This window comes from Strix aluco, chromosome 1 (genome assembly GCF_031877795.1).
Source record: "Strix aluco isolate bStrAlu1 chromosome 1, bStrAlu1.hap1, whole genome shotgun sequence".
Classification (NCBI taxonomy): Eukaryota; Metazoa; Chordata; class Aves; order Strigiformes; family Strigidae; genus Strix; species Strix aluco.
Window position 1 is genome coordinate 94,318,148 of NC_133931.1, and position 18,216 is coordinate 94,336,363.

The window sequence follows — 18,216 nt, forward strand, 5'->3', positions numbered from 1 at the left end:
ATGCTATGTCCATTAACGTATTAAAATGCAGAACTGCTTTTTTTATGAAATCTGTATTTCAAAATTGTAAAATACAGTTGTAATTAACCTGAAAATAAGTAACCTCAATGCAAAATCTTCATGTGAGGAAATCTATGGCAATACAGTTAATTCTCTCTGGCACTTTTTTTAAATTTTCATCCTCATTTGCTGCAACACATGTCCAAGACTGTCTCTTCACTTTTGTGGACCAAATGCTAAAAGAAAGAGCCCCCTATGCTTTGAGGTGTAGAAGGTCACAAATTTACAGTGATAATGACAAACACTAATGAATGTGTATTAACTCTGTTTGTGCCCTTTCCTAATCCGTACCAGCTGGCCGAATCTCCCCGCACAGAGGTACAGTTCCTAAAGCCAACAGGTTTTTGATTCCAGTCTAAGTATCCTAAAAGCATATTTACAAGATTGGATGTAGGAGACTTCTTCCACTGAACTGCAGCTGTCCCTTGTTTATGGTTTGAAACTGCAACTATTGACAAGTGCAGACAGAGTTTACATAAAAACTCAGAAGGTCTCTTGCCAATTCAATAAGCCTGAAAAGTGGCGTGTGGTGTTTTCATCTTTGTCTCTCTTGCCAAATGTTTTGTCTCTCAAAGTGTATAATCATTGCCTCTTCCATCTCAAAAGTAATATTCTGGTATTTGAGTATGTCTTTGAAAGTATGGGTCGTGGGAAAAGATCTACTCAAAGCTCTTACACAAGTTTACTGACTCTTTTTTGGCTTAGTCTAGTATATTGTGCTCTCCTGGTTCTCCACTTTTTTCACTATTGACTAGGACAGAATCTTATGTCAGGGTTTAGAAATCAGAGGCGACTTCTGTTGTTTTAATTTACCTTACCTATGGAAAAACAAACCATTCTGGCCAGTGATACCATTTCATCTTGTATTGCTAATGAAATATGGGGCAGCAGTGGTGTTCCTGCAAATTCCCTTTGCAGGGAATTCTTTTAAAGGAGAGTAATCAACATAGTGTGGTTTACAAGGGAAAAGTATCAAAAGCATCCCTCATCAATTTCATATTTGTTATGCATCAAATTTTTATTTATTCTGCTGAAATGAAAAAAGGAATTTGATAAGCCGTGAAAAATTTAGGAATAAATGTGGAACTTCTGTGACTATATAAAATATTAATTTTCCATTTCATTTTTGTTCACCTCTGTCTCTGAGAGTAATCACAAACTGAATTCAGTTTTTTACTCTTCACTTTAAACAGTTGAAAAATCTTGTTGTCCTTAACTTCACAAAAAGTGATATGGTAAGAGGATTAAGTCACTAATACATCAAGAAAGACTTTAAAAAAGTAAAATAAAACCTTATTGGTTTATGGCTTGTCAGACAACTTGCCTAATTAATCATAACAGGTTTATAATCAAATATGTTAAAATATTTGATATAAAGACTTCATTTATATCTGAAGGCAGTCTCTGAAACACAGAAAAATGTATAATGTTATAAATTTTAATTTCATTAGTCTTAATATCTCTCTCATACTTCATATGGTTCAAAGTAAGCAACATTTGAATACAGTCAAAATGTGGAGATATAGGATATTCCACTTACTTAGGTGAGACTGTTTAATGTCTTCACTGGACCCATGTGTGTTTGAAGTATCTTGTAAAAAAAAAAAAAAAAAAAAAAATTAAACTTAGAAGCATAGCATTACCTATTATTAGAACTTTAAAAATGTAGCTTCTTCAGAAAGATAATGATAAATTAAGCAAGATCCATCAATGGCATTTAATTAACAATTTATACATGGTTTAACTGTACTTTTTAAGACATCATATGCATGACGTTCTGAAGTTTGTGAGATAAGGGCTGTGGGTTTCCATTAGATTTTAACAAAGTCTTAGACCTCAGTTTTCAGGAAAAGCCTTTCAAAACTTTCCTCTCTTGGCCTGTAAACACATTATTCCAACATTTGTAACCCTACTGTCCCCTCCCTTAAACATACTCCATTACTGTAATCTGACAGATTTTGTGGAGATTTTAAATGGAGACTTTAACATAAAGATGGATTACAGATTAAAGATGTTCTCTGATTTTTCTCTGAATTCTAGTTATTTGGCATTGTATTTCTAATGTGGAGTACAGAAAAACCTGTCCCTTCTGTGTCATGAGGAATGGCTGTTTACTTGCATGCCTTCAAATTCTGTCCATTTAAGTGACTGGGAACAAGACCAGAAAGACATAATGAAGTAGAATTTGCCAATTCTAATAACAAATATTGTTTAGACTTGAGAAATATCTCGTTGTCTATGAATTCATTAAAATATCCATCACTGCATGGGTCTTGTTTCCCTCTCACAGAAGTATAGTCTGTATTTCTTCGTTTCCAATTTCCTTTAAAGACTCTTATGCTTTATATGATCTTGTCAATCAAATTCTTTATTTGGCTTATTCTAAGTGTCATTTTCTTCCGTATATTAATTTCTCATGGTGTTTGAAACAAAAGGCTTCTGCTTTCTCTTTGCAATCTTGATGATGTTAGACAACTTTAAGATGTTGGAAAGGGAGAAAGAGCATTAACCTGCTGAAGTGCATTGCCATTAGGAACGTTAAATAAACCTTTCCCTCCTAAAAATAAGTATATGATGATTGGTCAGTTTGGCTTGTTTAAAATGTATTTTCTCACAACTGTAAAATGAATTTTGTGGATCCCTTTGTCACTTTAATTTTGCTCTGTGCACAGTCTCTATTTGTGTAACATTTCAGTAACTTCCAGGGGACTGAATTTCCTATTTACTGTGTGTTCTTAATATGACTAGCATGTTTTCATGCTAATAGGGATTTTGAAACTGCTGAGCTAATAAAATGTAATTAATAGAATGTTATTGTTTTAAAATATTTCCAGGTACATCCACCTTTATGGAAGCATTAGCAGCAAATGGTACAACCAACATACAGACATCTGTAACAGGAGTGACAGCCAGCAAACGAAGGTTTATTGATGACAGGAGAGATCAACCTTTTGATAAAAGGCTACGTTTCAGCGTGAGACAAACGGAGAGTGCATACCGGTACAGAGACATTGTTGTCAGGAAACAAGATGGATTCACACACATTTTGCTATCAACAAAATCATCTGAAAATAATTCACTAAATCCAGAGGTCGGAACAATTCTGATTTGGGGGGGGGAAGGGTGCTGGAGGAATTCTAAGTTCTTGCCTCATTTATGCCTGTTATTCAGGCACAAACATACGCAAAACAAGATTCAGGCTGTTGTTTGCAAGATGTTACACATACAACTGACTTCAAGTGTAATTCAGTTGAGCTTAAGAACTATGTTATCTGAACATGGAGATGTAGATAAGATGTTGCGATTTATGAAGTGCAACTTGAAACAAGCTTTAGCCTGAATTAAGGTTCTTTTTTTCTGAACTGGTTGCATGTGCCATCTGCTGTCCAAATTACAGAAATGCTGAGTGAGTGCTTTAGTTGCAGATAACATCTAATAGATCTTTTCTTAATGATTTAATTATCTTAGTCTAGTTACATTTTTGAAATGCAAAGCTTCTAATACTTTTTTTAAACTTTAATTTTGGATAATGAAAAAAATACCTCTTCTAATGTGATGGTTGAGTGGATCCTAAGGAAGAATTAAAGATGGTGAGGATCTCCTGTGGGGAGGAGGGGAGGAGAGCAGTATGCTACTTCTTAATGATGGAATAAAAAGATTCTAATGAATTTTTGATTTTTTCAGGTAATGAAGGAAGTCCAAAGTGCACTGAACACAGCAGCTGCAGATGACAGTAAACTTGTGCTGTTCAGTGCAGTTGGTAGCATTTTCTGCTGTGGTCTTGATTTTATTTATTTTATACGACGTTTAACAGATGATAGAAAAAAGGAAAGCACTAAGATGGCAGAAGCCATTAGGTATGTAAGATTATCTTCAGTCATCTGAGTAGGTATTCTTCATCATGTAGTCTGGCTTGTTTTATCTTTTTTTATTTCAAAAGCCTCTAATTCAGCACGATCTCAGACATTCACCTGTTATGTGATATAGTGTGCAGCACTTCTTTATACTCCCTCTCCCTTTCTATTTGGGTTGTCATTTCATACGTCACTATTTTTACTGCTAAAATTTAACCACGAAAACTGGTAGTATGCTAATACTCCTCCAGTCAAAACCAATTTTAAAAAATTTGAACAGCCATGGGGTTTCAGGAAACCAAATTTAATACACACAAATACAAGATGTGCATTGAATAAGTAACTTATTATAGTACATTCAGAGCAGTGGAATAATGGATATTTTAGAGGAGTAGATTGATACTAGCGAACATCATCCCAGTAGTTCATGAGCTGAACTACTACAAACTAGAAGAATATATATGGAAAAAAGTAAAGACATGTTTTAACAGTACAAACAAGTATGTTATAATCTGAGCACTTGTTTTGAGGGCCTGGGCTCTTGGATTAGCTCTTGTATGCTTCCAGAGTATCTATATTCCTTCATCGACCTAGGTTCTATTGTTGTTATCAATATTCATGTCCCTAAAAAAAGGCCTTGTAACATGTAAAGCCTGTTTCATTGGAGGCACAGTTGGCTCATAGAGATGATAATAGTTATTTTTTTCAAAGACAATTTTTCAATCATTCCATGTAAGAATTGCTCTTTAGGCATGGCCAGGGAACATAGGCTCTTAATGCTGAACTCTGTCACGAGTTTAATTCAGGCCCTTCCAGGAGCCTGATTTTTCACCCATTGTTCATTGTTAATAAAATGGATGAAGGTAACTTAAAACACCTACGAGCGCCCCCTTCAAATATAATCGTGATATTTTTCATATATATGCTAGAGATGGTCCTTCTCTGGAATATTCAGACATGATTAAAATTATCTTAAGCCTCTGGATGGGATGTTTGTATGACAGCTTGCATAAGATAGTTCCAGGAATTTTTTTGCATTCATCTATTTCAGTTCACTAGAATGAGTTAAGAAGCAGCAGGATAACCTTTAGTGATAGATGCAATACAGTAAAAATGTCCTATTTTGCAGAAATACAAAAACATGTAACGCAGATAAAGAGCAAACTTTAACATTTTCCCTAAATCCCCCTTTTCAAAAATTTTGATAGAAATTCCCATATTTTAGCATCTAATACTGAAATGAGAAATCATCTGTCATTCAGAGGAAAGGAGTGCTTTACAAGTGCTGACAACTGTATGTTGTACATTGTATTCTAGTCAGAATTTGTTGTGTACTTGAGGTAAATATAGACTTCTTCATTATAGGTGGTAGCTATTAACTGAGAAATGTCCACACCTCAACTTTGAGGTTTTAGAAGTCTCTACTTGGTCTAATGCATGTGTACACACACATGTACGTATACACGTTTACTTCCTAAGAAGCTCTTGAAGACATTTACTGTTTGAGAGCAGAGAAGCATGTTAGCATTCATGCTCTGTGGGTACTGGAATGAATCGTCATTTTGTGTTGATAATGAGGATGACAATATGCATTTGTAACTTAATAGCGTAGCACCCATAGCGTTATGCCCAACCTAGAGAGGGAAATGAGGAGGGGAGGTTTACAGGTGTGTGATACGTGGTAGTGGAGCTCTACTATTTATGTCTTGTTCATAATTTATTATTGATATGATTGATTTATTAAGAAAGCTGTCTCCCAGAAATCCAGAAGTACTCCTTAAGGAAACTCATTAATGCTTTGCCCATCTTCACTTATACCCATGTATCTTATACCTTCACTTAAAAATATAGATAGATATACCAATGTCATATAAACACAGTGAAGACCAAGCAGGGCTGTAACCATGTTGGTGCCCAGAGGTGAGGTATGACCACAGCCTCACCTGAGAGGGCTGTGAGGCATGTGAATATACCACAAGCGCTGTATCAACTGGTGCTTGTAGGAGGGATGTTAAATCTGCACCTGCCCAACTTACTGTGCTTTGTTAGGCTGGGAGAAATGCTCAGATTTTGTAGAATCAGAGAAGGGTTGAGGTTGGAAGGGACCTTTTGGAGCTCATCTTGTTCAACCTGCCCCTGCTCAAGCAGGGTCACCTAGAGCAGCTTGCCTAGGACCATGTCCAGGCAGGGTTTTTCGATATCTCCAAGGATGGAGAGTCCACAACCTTGCCAGCTGCCTGTTCAGTCACCCTGACATTATGAAAGTGTTTCCTGATGTTCAGAGGGAACCTCCTGTGTTTCAGTTTGTGCCCACTGCCTCTGGTCCTGTCTCTGGGCACCACAGAGAAGAGTCTGGCTCTGTCCTCTTTGCACACTCCCTTCAGGTGGATGAGATCCCCTCTGAGCCTGTTCTTCTCCAGGCTGAACAGTCCCAGCTCTCTCAGCCTTTCTTCACGTGAGAGATGCTACAGTCCCTTAGTCATCTTGGTGGCCCTTTGCTAGACCATCTTCAGTCGCTCCACATCTCTCTCTTACTGAGGAGCCCATAACTGGACACCAGTGCTGGGCAGAGGGGAAAGATCACCTCCCTCAACCTGCTGGCAACGCTAAGTGCTAATGCAGCCCAGGACACCGTTAGCCCTCTTTGCCACAGGGCACGTTGCTGGCTCAAGTTCAACTTGGTGTCCACCAGGACCCCCACCCAGGTCCTTTTCTGCCAAGCTGCTTCCCAGCTACATTGGTGCCTGGGGTTGGCCTTCCCTGGGTGCAGGACTTTGCAGTTCCCCTTGTTGAACTTCATGAGGTTCCTGTAAGCCCATTTCTCCAGCCTGTTGAGGTCCCTTTGGATGGCAGCATGACCCTCTGGCCTATCAGCCCAGTTTCGTATCATCAGCAGACTTGCTGAGGGTATGCTCTGCCCCATCACCGAGATCATGAATGAAGCTGTTGAACCATCCAGCACTGACCCCCGGGGTGCAACACCAATTACTGGCCTCCAACTAGACTTTGTGCCACCACCCTCTGGGCCAGCCATTCAGACATTTTTCAGTCCACCTCACTGTCTGCTCATCCAGCTCATACATCAACAGCTTGTCTCTGGGTCTTACGGGAGACTCACTCTGAAGTCCACACAGACAATATCCACTGTTCTCCCCTCATCCACCAAGCTAACCACCTCATGGTAGAAGGTTATCAGGTTGGTTTTGAAAGTGATGATTTATTACTGAGTTTTCAAGGGCTGGTATATTTTACTCTTTTCTATATATGTAGTGAGTGCATGTTTCTGTTTCTCTTCAGGAATTTTGTGAATACTTTTATTCAGTTTAAGAAGCCTATCATTGTAGCAGTAAATGGCCCAGCCATTGGACTTGGAGCATCTATATTGCCTCTGTGTGACGTGGTTTGGGCTAACGAGAAGGCTTGGTTTCAGACACCATACACTACTTTTGGACAAAGTCCAGATGGATGTTCATCCCTTACATTCCCCCGGATAATGGGCCTGGCTTCTGTAAGTAGCTTGCAGGGTAGGGGCTGACAGCTTCACAATGCAGCTGTGATAATTTATCCAGAGCGATTTCAAGACTTTTTACCTTTGCCATGTTGTGTCTTCTTTATTTTTTCTTAACCTCATGAAAACCTTTCATGAGAAATCAGTATTTATAGCTTCTCTGCTCTGTGCTGTTACAACCTAGTCTTCACCTGCGTGCACAGAACAAAAAGCAAGCACGGGACCTAATCCCATGTCACGGGAACCCTTAACCCTGATGGTGGCAGAAGGGTTATGTCCTGTGTTCCAGGACACACCTTCCCTGCTGATGCCTCGTGAGGACCAGCCACCAGTGTCGTTGCGCTCAGCACAGCATTGGAGCGCAGCAGAGAACGGGCTGGTCTGCACTTGGTGTCGTTACATCGCAGAGCGTTGGGTCACCAGCTAGGAGCAGTCTCGTCCTAGTACGCAAAATAAGTAATTCAGCTTCCATGCACTCGTTCTCGAGAAGTCGTGTCGAACTTCCTCGCTCTGTAGATCTCTGGTGTTTAACACTAGTGTGTTATGCAAGAAAGACTCAGTGCAAATCACCTTTGTGAAGGATTTTTTTTTTTTCAGTCTTGCACTCGATTGTATTGCTGGATTGAAAAAAACCAGTGGTAACACTTTGCATTGTTGTGAAAGCATAAGCCACATGTTACTTAGTATCCCTTTTCTTGCTTTCCAATTAGATGAAAGAATCAAAGGTAACAAAAAGCTATTTAAAAATCTCTCACCTACGTTATTTTCGTGTTGCTTACTATTTTTTATGCTGTTCTTTGAAAACTTAGACCTACGTCCCACTCCAATTTGAACATTAAGAGTATGAAACAAGGGCTTGTAGCTACACCTGGTTTTCCTAAATTACTGTTTACTATAAAAGCAAATTTTTCCCTGTAGGTATTTATTGATTTTTAAAAATACAGATTTCGATATATTTAAATCATCAGTTTGAATAGATCTAATGACTAATTGTGTGATGTCTGGATTTAGTTATTAGAAGAGAACAGAAAAGGTAACTGAAGTAGATTAACAGTTATAAGAGTATCTTTAATATCTTGGCATGTTTCAAAGTACTGATTGTTCCTTTCCCTTTTTATTTGGCCATCCATCCATCCATTCATCCATCCATTCCATCCATCCCCGTCCTTTAGAGACTTGTGGTTGTTACTCTTTGTTTCTTTAAAAGTTGTACAAAAAACACAAGAAGCTCTTCCCTAGTATACTTTTTCATGTGTGTTTGCGAATGCTATTATTTTTAAATATAAAGATTTAAATTGAAAGTTTTCAGTGATAACAATTCCATAATATTCAGTGTAAAGGGGGGAGAAAGTCCACTGTTTTCATACTATCCTCAACACTCTGCAGTATAGCAGTGTTAATGCTGTATGGGACAAGGTTGGACTTTAAGCAGCAAATTCCATGAAATACATTCAGAATCTATATTGAAAATTTTGATAAAGGTAGCATGCTTTCTATCTATAAAAGGGAGAGAGAAGACAGCAGAAAGAAAAGATGGTATGAGTGAGATGAGAAACGTTCAGGGAAAAACATTAAAATATCATACAAAAGAAAGAATTAAGATCTCTGTATGCATCATAAAATTTGCTACAAATGTATTAATTCAGCAATATTAGACCTGCTCTTAACTCCTGTAAGTCAGATTCGTGCGTTCTTTTTATTATCAGCAGTTATGTAAAAATCTTCAATTGTAAGATTGTTGGAAATATCTTCCCTACTGGGTCAGTCATGGCTGGTGAGCAGGTCTGTCATGGAGGGGTTGTGTTCACAGAACATGTTCAGCAGTTAATTATTACAGGAAATCTGAAGCCCAGACCTTAGGATTCAAAACTGATACTGTATTGGAAATGCTAAGAATTTGAGAAGAATTCTTAAACTTGGTGTTTGACTTTTGAAAATAATCTGTAATAGAGATTAAGGTGACGTTTATTTGCGGAGATCTGTTACTGTGTGTCTGCTGTGGAGTTCTTGGGCTGGTTTTCTGGTCCAGGGTATAAAGCACAGGATCTGTGTGATCAACTCCACACACGGGTTTCCCTGACAGGCTCCAGCATGCTGGGCAGTATTCTGTCAGTCACGAGGGATTCCTGTTTCCCTAGTGCCTGTAGTCCCCATCGCAGCCAGGGTCTTGGGGGTTACAGAGATCAGCTGCCCCCTGATCACAGTGCAAGAGAGCTGAGGGGCTCCATGGCAGCTATTGCCTGGGGTCTGGCATGAAAGGCCTCCCGTGAGCCTCAAAGGACTCACTGTGAAAGAGAGAGCAGAGGATATGTCCCAGTGCCATTCCTCTGTGGAAGGAGAAAGACTGAGTAGAAAATGAGTTGTTAATGAGACTCTTCTATTAAGGAAATATTTTTATCATCTTCATTTCTATTGCTGTATTATAGCTCTTGGAAAGTAACCACCAAGTGTGTTTGATTTTTCCCAGCAGATACAAGGCATGGTTATATGATTAAAACTTGTTTAGCAGTGGGTCTCCAGCGTATACAGTGTGTATAGACTTAAAGTGAAGATGCCAGAGCAAAACATTTCCCTTCAAAACCTGTCAGCTGAGAAGACTAATGGGAGTGCTTGCTTCATGTGAGGTTTTCTGCTAATGCTGTGTTACAGCTGGTAGAAATAAGATAACTGCACTGTTAGCATTTGTGGTTTTTCATGTTCAGGAGAATTCAGCAGTGTCTACTGAGTTTTAGAAAAAAAAATAAGGTTTTCTAGCATTCATTTTTATACTTGTTACCAAAAATACATGTGAAGAATATGTGGACCTGACCAGCTGACTTAAATTGCTGATTTTCCTAACTCCCAGTTAGATTGACTTCATGTTTTGATCTTTGATATAAATGACAAGTATCTTTTACAATTATTTGGGAAGAATTTTTTTCTATATCCCCTTAGGAAAATCATTCCTGGTTCTAGACAAAGTTGTGTATTATCACTGATTTTGGCTAGTGTTTCAGGTTAGTATTATTCACACATAATCTGGAAAATTAGAAGGTGGAGTTGTGATGGTTAATGAACCCTGTGTATTTGATTTTGCTTTCACAGAAGGTAGAACTAGAGGGGTATATAATCTGTACCTTCAGTTTGAGGCTTTTTTTAATACTAATATTTGTGAATCACAACTTTCCATAGTAACTTATGAGAGATGTGCTGATGATAAATTTTATGTAAAAGATCCTAGGAAACATCTCTCTTTTTACATGCCTAATGGACTGGGGGTCAGCAACCAAACTGCCAGCAGAACCCAGACTTTGTATTTCATTACAAAGGAGTAAATAATAGACCTCGGAGTTTTCAAATTTCTTCATGTGTAAAATGGCAACACTAGGAACATTGCCTACAGTAATTAGATAACTTGAGATTCTTAACTGAAAGTTGCTGTAATAATTACCAAAATTTTCAGTGTTAGAAAACATTAAAAACCTCAGAAATGCTACGCCTGTCAGGTTTGGGTGTTTTGTAACAGCTGTATTGCCCATAGTTCAAGAGTCCAGTTATCACTTTGTCATATTTTCAATGTAAGTTAGCCATTAAGAAACAGTAAAACTGTGGGGTGGGTTTTTTTTGAGGTTGACAATTACTTTGATTTCTTTATCTTCACTGGCGGTTTCCATGCAGATGTTACTGCAAACAAAAAGTTTAACTATATAAGAAATATCACTAAAGGTAGAATTAAAGCATAAGCGTAAATTGTTGTAGGATGAAGCTTTAATGGGGAAACTGATAAATAGTGAAGTATATGATAATTACAAATCAAAAAGATTTACAGAACTAGAGATCACCTTATTGCATAGAATGTAGTAATACCATTAAACTATGTATGAGATATTTTAGATACTGGGTTTTTTTAATAAGATTGCTAAATCAGCTTTTGAAAGGATTTATCAGTTCAATATTGAACTCCTGAATAAAATGGGAATGTTTCTTTTCTGTGAATTTGATCAGAAATTGCAATATATCGTGCTCGCTTCAGTGGGTTTTGGAGGCCAAATTCTAAGATGATCCAGCTATTTTAAATGATGCATCAAAAATGAAATCCTGCTGAAGACTTTTCAAAAGTGCTGAAAATAAACCATAGATTTAGGTTTCAAACATTTTGTAACTAAAATGTTTTTCAGTACTGAAAATATTTAACTGTTCTTTTCTACCAAGACTGGCAGTTCCCAGGAGATCTACTGCCAAAACTGGGTTATCTTTATAATTTACAGATAATATAGCTTTTTACTAAAGACTTCATTGCTGCAGCTTACACTGTTATAAAGGGTAAACTGATGTATTTGTTGCTGGTTTACAGATCTGCCAGGCATTATTACCTATTACCACATACACAGTTAATCAAGTCAGCAATACTGCAAGAAAGGGAGAGCTAATGAACATTCAGGAATGGGAAATGACAAAAGACATTTTCATGTTTAACCCTTATTCATACACCTCCCTCTTTTTATAACTGCTGACATAGTATAGTCTACAACACTGACCTGTGATCACTGATCTGTAGGCAAGTCTTTTTCTTTTATTAATTAAAAGTTGGAAGAGCTATAATAAAACTCTTTCAAATAGTGCAGGCATTTTCCTTATTTGTTTTGAACATTTTTCCTTTAATGAGTTTTGTCTCATTACATTTCATACCAGAAGTAACTTTTTATCCCTTCAGGCCAATGAAATGTTGTTCAGTGGAAGGAAATTGACTGCGCAGGAAGCTTGTGCCAAAGGACTCGTCTCTCAAGTGTTTTGGCCGGGAACATTCACACAAGAAGTAATGGTTCGAATTAAGGAACTTGTCACATGTAATTCAGTTGTAAGTTTCCTTTATTTTCTTACAATACATTTTTATGATTTAGATTAGACTACATCATTATGCCCTTCTAAAAAAAAGACCATTTTCATGAAACAAAGACCACGTTCTAGTGTAGCAATGTCTTTTAACACAGTCATATGTATCTCTTTGTTTCTGGGTTTTTGAGGATGTTTTTTTAAGTTTGTATCTGACTCTTCTTTATCATATGCCATAGTACATTGTGGTTAAGAACATTAAAATAGCATTAGACTCCACAATAGATTTTTGTTTTAACATAGTTGCAGAAGTCTGACTTCTAGTCAACAGAGTAAACAGCTGCCCTAAGAAATTCACAGAAACACAGAAATCTTGACTTGTAATTTAAATTAGCAAGGAAATAAGTGCAGTCTTTGCCTTTGTACTTACAGTTTTATGAGTAACACCTAGTGCATTTGTGGTTGTGTCCACAACTGGCAGTTGCCCAAGATAGCTAAAAGTACCAATATTTGATGCTTTCTTATGAGAGGAGATGCAGTACAAAGTAACTGCTCTGTGCATTAGAAATTTTGGATTTTGAAACAGATTAATAGTTTTCTAAATGGAAAAGCAAACAAGAATTTTTTCAGTATTTTAAATGCTCAAGAAATTCAAGGTCCGCCTACTTATGAGAACAGATCTGGATAATAGTGTTATGATTAGCCTTCACCAAAATGGAGTTAGAGTTTTCTCTAGTTACCAGTATAAAACCACAGAGATATATAGAGATATATATTCATAGTTATGATTTTGATTTTTCATTATTTCCACATTTTTGTGCACTTGTGCTGTATAAGGTAAAGGAAGTTCTGTGTGATGCTACAAGAGAGACTCTGAGAAATGTTTCTCAGGGTCATGATATGTCCATGAACTGATAAGCTTAAGTTCATAATCAACTTTGGGATGCATCCATATAAACCTGCAAGTGCACATGTTGCTCCCTTCTCACGTAATACTAACCCACCTCATTTGGTTTTGGGCCTAGGTACTTGAAGAATCCAAAGCTTTAGTACGTAACATCATGAAGGTGGACTTGGAACAAGCAAATGAAAAGGAGTGTGAAGTTTTGAAGAAAATCTGGGGCTCAGCACAAGGGATGGACTCAATGTTAAAATATCTGCAGAAGAAAATTGATGAGTTCTGATGAGATGCCCATTGACACTGGAATTGTATTTCTTGGACATCAGGGCGAACAAAATATGCCCATTTAAAAAACCTATAGAAACTCACCCCTTGCTCAGCTTGGGAACAGGAGTGGACCCTCCCCCTCCCCTTTTATTGACAAGGGGTTTGAAAGTACTGTATCACTTAAATTTGAACAAAACTCCTTTCTCCCTGATTGTTACTTATAGATATATATACACACACACAAATGTGTGTGTGCATATATATGTCTTTTATATATATATAATGTAATATGTGTGTCAGTGTGTATGTAGACACACACACACGAGCTAAAAAAATATGATAGAGTGCACTACCAAACATCTCTTTAAAGGCTCTAGTTTTTGTTATCTTTGGCTAGTACTGTATCAAATAGAGAACGGATTAAAAAGTGAATGGTGTTGCATTATTTTCTGTGTGGCAGGGAAGTCTGGAATAATGCTTTTCTTTTTCATTAGCATACAGAATTGAAACGGGTATTAGCCAGCCCTTACTTTCACTGCCCAGTGAGTCAGCTAAGATACAAGGCATTGTCTCAGAAGAAGGTTGAAATACCTCAAGTATAATGGAACATTCTAGAATTTTGGGGAACTAAACCCTACTGAGATTAAATCATATATCCCCCAAAAGAGAGTGTGCTCAGGTTTAATGCTAAGAAAACACTCTGTCCTTTTTGGGGGGGAGGTATAGAGGGGTGGGAAGAAGGGGGCAGGAAAATGTTTAATTCTTACCCAGATACCATGAAGAAACCACTGTCTCTTGGGGAAGGGGAATGAGGGAAAGTGGGAGGGAAATGGAAGGGGAAAGAAAGAAAGAAAGGAAAAAAAAAAGGAAAAAAAAAGCTTGTTTTGCAGTATTAGTGAATCACTGAATATCTTATGTATGAATATCCTAAGTTATAAGTTAGTTTTAGTGGGTTTTAAAATAGTCTCTCTGGGTTTGTTTTTTTTGTTGTTTTTTTTTTAAATAACTACATAAGTGCTTCTGTTGCTGGGTGAGAATACTACTTTATATACAGTTTGGGTTTTGGTTTTGGTTCTTTTTTTCCTATTTGCTGGTTTAATTGATGTATTACACCAAAAATGCATTTTATGTTCATAAATTTTAGGTTCACTTAGAATATATTATTTAATAAGTTAAAATTCTTTTGGCACACTATTAAGTAAAAAAAAACTCCTTTAAAAAAAAACTACCTTATATTAGATGTTTAATGTTCTTTGTCTATGCTTTTTTATTATTTTAAATATACACTATATACAGTATGGTGTAAAAGAGTGCCCTGTGTAAATAGACCTATTTTGCATTCCTTTCAGGAGTGGTTATTGATTCCTGACTGCAGATACCTATTATTACTTGGGTATCTGTGCTTGCAATCTTATTGAATGTATTATGAAGAATGAAAAAGAAATCAAACCTTATTTTTGTACAGTTTTGAAGTTTTTACTTGGAACTGACCCACCTCCCCTTCCCAGTGGAGAGCTGTACAGTGTGTAAATCTGCCTTTACCTTGGATTGGTACAGTATTTTTGCATCTGTGGGACCTACTTTTTTGTTCTAGTAGTTTGAACTATATATAAACTGTACAATCTGTAAAGTTTTTATAGAATAAATATTCAGCTGTGAAAACTGGTTAAATAAAACTAATATTTCTTAACACATTTTAAATGTGGTTCTCTCATGTAGTTGTCTTTTTCAAAGACATTTCAGGTCTGGTTTTAAAGTAAGAGTTGCTTAAACAAATCTTGCAAATTAAAGACTTCAACATTTATGTTTTATTTTCTTAAACATAAGCTCTTAATTTCTTTCAAATGAAAACCTGAAAATCATTTTATTGTAAACTGTATAGAAGTTTTCTCTTAGAGGAGGTAGATAGGGAAGAAAACAGAGGAAGTCATTCTACTCTTAATTATTTTGTTACAGTTCTAAAAGAACATTTAAGTAAATGTTTCATTGCAATCTCTTAAAAATAGGTCATTTTCCCTACAATGCTGTAGTAAAGTATGAATTCCTTAGGTGAATTTGATTTTCTTGAAAGGAAGAAGGAAAAATACCTTACCTACTGTTCTGTAATGTTAAACCTTTTGGAATTCAGCTTGAATTCATATGAAGGTCCCTTTTCTGGCATCTGTAAGAAGTATTGGGCTGTAGATCACATCTATTTCAGCTGGAGGATTATTCTTAAACATGAAAGAACTTCACTGTGACAGGACTGGATCTAGAGGTATTTAGAAGAATTAAATCAGTTGAAGGTGCATTCCTTCCAAATAATTCCTCCCAAATAATTCCTCTTCATTTTTTGTGTTGCCTACAATTTGCATATTAAGATGTGAATAAGTTGGTGACCATGTAAATTTCTGTCTTGATGGGAAGGTCCTTAGTTGAGACCAATTCATATACGCTGTCAGTGTCACTGTGCAATTGCCCTACCTTTATAGTAAAAGCTATTAACAAATTATGCTCTCATTCATAAATAATGTAAACATTTTGTCAATATACTGGACTACAGGGATACTGATTCTTCAGGAAAATACTGTCCAGTTCTTTTCTGTATAGGTCAGTAAATATCCTCTGATGTGTGTGAAAATTACAGTCAAGTCTAGTTTAGTCTTTGCAAAACCATAATAGAACAAAGACAGAAAAATTACAGACTTCTAATAGCAAGCAAGAAGGTCTGAGAGATCATAAAAACTGACTTAAGACATTTTAAAATGAGTGTTTTCAAGGCTTTTCTTCACAGAAGACACAGGTTTTTGTCTAGCCTGGTTCACTGCTGATTCCTGTGTTGTTTGACACAAATTTGCAGTACTGCATAGATAAACTAACCTGAAACACCAGCTTTAAACCTCTGCTGACTGAATGCAACTGTAGCCACAAAGGTTTGGCTGGGCCCAAGGAGCAGCCTGGGGAGGTTGCTGGAGCAGCATTACTTCTAAGGCACCTTGTTTGGAGTGGCAGCCTCACAGAAGCAGCTGGTACTTTAAAATTGCTTTTCAACATTGATTCTAGTACTAATGTGTGAACAACTTTCACCTGGACAATTTTGGAGCATCATGAATTGTTGGACCCTGATGCAATGTAATAACAGAAACAGTATCTCTCTGAATGATGCCTGAGAGAACTTCCAGATGGCTTTTTTTTTTTTTTTTTAAACAAGGAAGAAATTGTCCTTGTTTTTTTCTTCCTTCACACATGAAAGTAAATCATAACATGTGGTTTGGTGTCAGAAGTCTAGGCAGTGGCTAGTGGAATAAGGGTACTGGAATATAAAATTTCGCTAGCTTTAGCCTTGCTCAGTCTTGGCCCCAAGGTCTCCTGTCAAGTCTGTCTGCTATCTTGATCACATCACTGTACTACACAATCTGTGCAATTCCTTATGGAGCAGAGACACACTGTAAAGCAACTGTCAGTGTTGGTGCCAAAACATAAAAGTAGCACAGGAGCCTTGATAATGCAGAGTAGGAATCTTTCTGAGGTTCTAGTTCTCCTCCTGAAATAGGTAACTAGCAAACCACAAATCAACAAGCATTGGTAACTGGACTGCAGCCAGACTATAGGGTATAATTTCCCCACAGAAGTTCCATCACATTCATTTTTGGAAAAAAATAAGAGAACTTTTCTCTGGGTCAGGAAACAGTGCAAGAGCACCATGGGTTGAATGTACTTGGAACTGTTTGAAAGCCACCTGTGTACACTTAACCACACCTTCCTGATAGGTTAGAGTAAAAATAGAAAGCAGAGCAAGGTTTTAGCTCTCAGTAATCTACAACAAAAGGTATTTTGGGGTAATCTGAAGATCTAAACTCACCTATAGGTCTTTTCCTTGTTCAAACTTCCTAATTTGCATGAATCCTGGATTTAAAGCAGTTTCCTTCAGTGAGTCCTGACATTGCTAAAAAACACTTCTCTGCTTCAGAAGCTCCACCGTTATCATCTGAAAACAAGGTTCAGGGGAATTAAATCATCATTTTAGGTGAGATTCATTTCTTAAAGTTAGGCATACTTAATAAGAAAACACATAATGCTGAGCTATAAACTGCTTAACTTCTTTACACTGATATATTTCATACTTTACCCAAATAGTGGATAAAATAGGACTGCAAACACCTAGGGAATGAGGCAGCAAACAAAACATTTCTGGCCAAGTGGACAGGAGAGACTTTCTTCAATAAATGGAGCCTATACTCTACTGAGATTTGCTGGTGGAAGCTGAGGCACTTCACATGCATCTGGGACATGACAAGTATGCTTCTGAAGAGAGCAGGAGGGAGGAGATACCTCAATTAGTTTGCTGTATGGTTTTTCCATCCTAAGGAACTGCCAGCAGCTGTCAACATGCAGGCTGTCTTACAGAGCTGTAGCAGAGGCTGAGTTGGCAGCCTTAAGTCATGCAGCATGGGAGCTCAATTATACTGAAGATGGTACACAGGTGAATTTTCCTTTCCAAGGGAAGTATCAGGAGGAGAGCCCCTGTATAACAAGATCACCAGGGTCCTGTTTCATACAGCCCCTGAGACGTCTCTAGAAAACACTTCACTCACAGGTCTCTGCATTTTTTTTCCTTACTCATGAGGGACATGACTGGCAGATTAAGTCACGCACCAGACTTTACTAACAAACAAAAACTCACGTAGAGTTACCTCGTGAGGTAATTCTTCTTCACTGGATGGAGAATGGTTTGGTGTGCAAAGATTCTGAAGTGCCATACAAAAAGAAAATGGTGATGGAGTTCTTTTGGTCCTCCTCATCCCTCCTGCACAGGGAAAAATACAACAAGTAAA

At 37.3% G+C, this 18,216-nt stretch overlaps 1 protein-coding gene across 2 annotated transcripts in view; it reads left to right on the plus strand.

Moving 5' to 3' along the window:
• CDYL (chromodomain Y like) overlaps window positions 1-15,096 on the plus strand; it is a 101,595-nt gene extending 86,499 nt beyond the window's left edge. For both annotated transcript variants that reach the window (XM_074827533.1, XM_074827542.1), the window contains 5 exons: window positions 2,895-3,151; window positions 3,745-3,917; window positions 7,212-7,422; window positions 12,116-12,259; window positions 13,260-15,096. In XM_074827533.1, coding sequence (XP_074683634.1) covers window positions 2,895-3,151; window positions 3,745-3,917; window positions 7,212-7,422; window positions 12,116-12,259; window positions 13,260-13,418 — 944 coding nt within the window. In that variant the 3' untranslated portion in view covers window positions 13,419-15,096. The remainder of the gene's footprint in view (window positions 1-2,894; window positions 3,152-3,744; window positions 3,918-7,211; window positions 7,423-12,115; window positions 12,260-13,259) is intronic.
• Window positions 15,097-18,216: the final 3,120 nt, after the last annotated feature.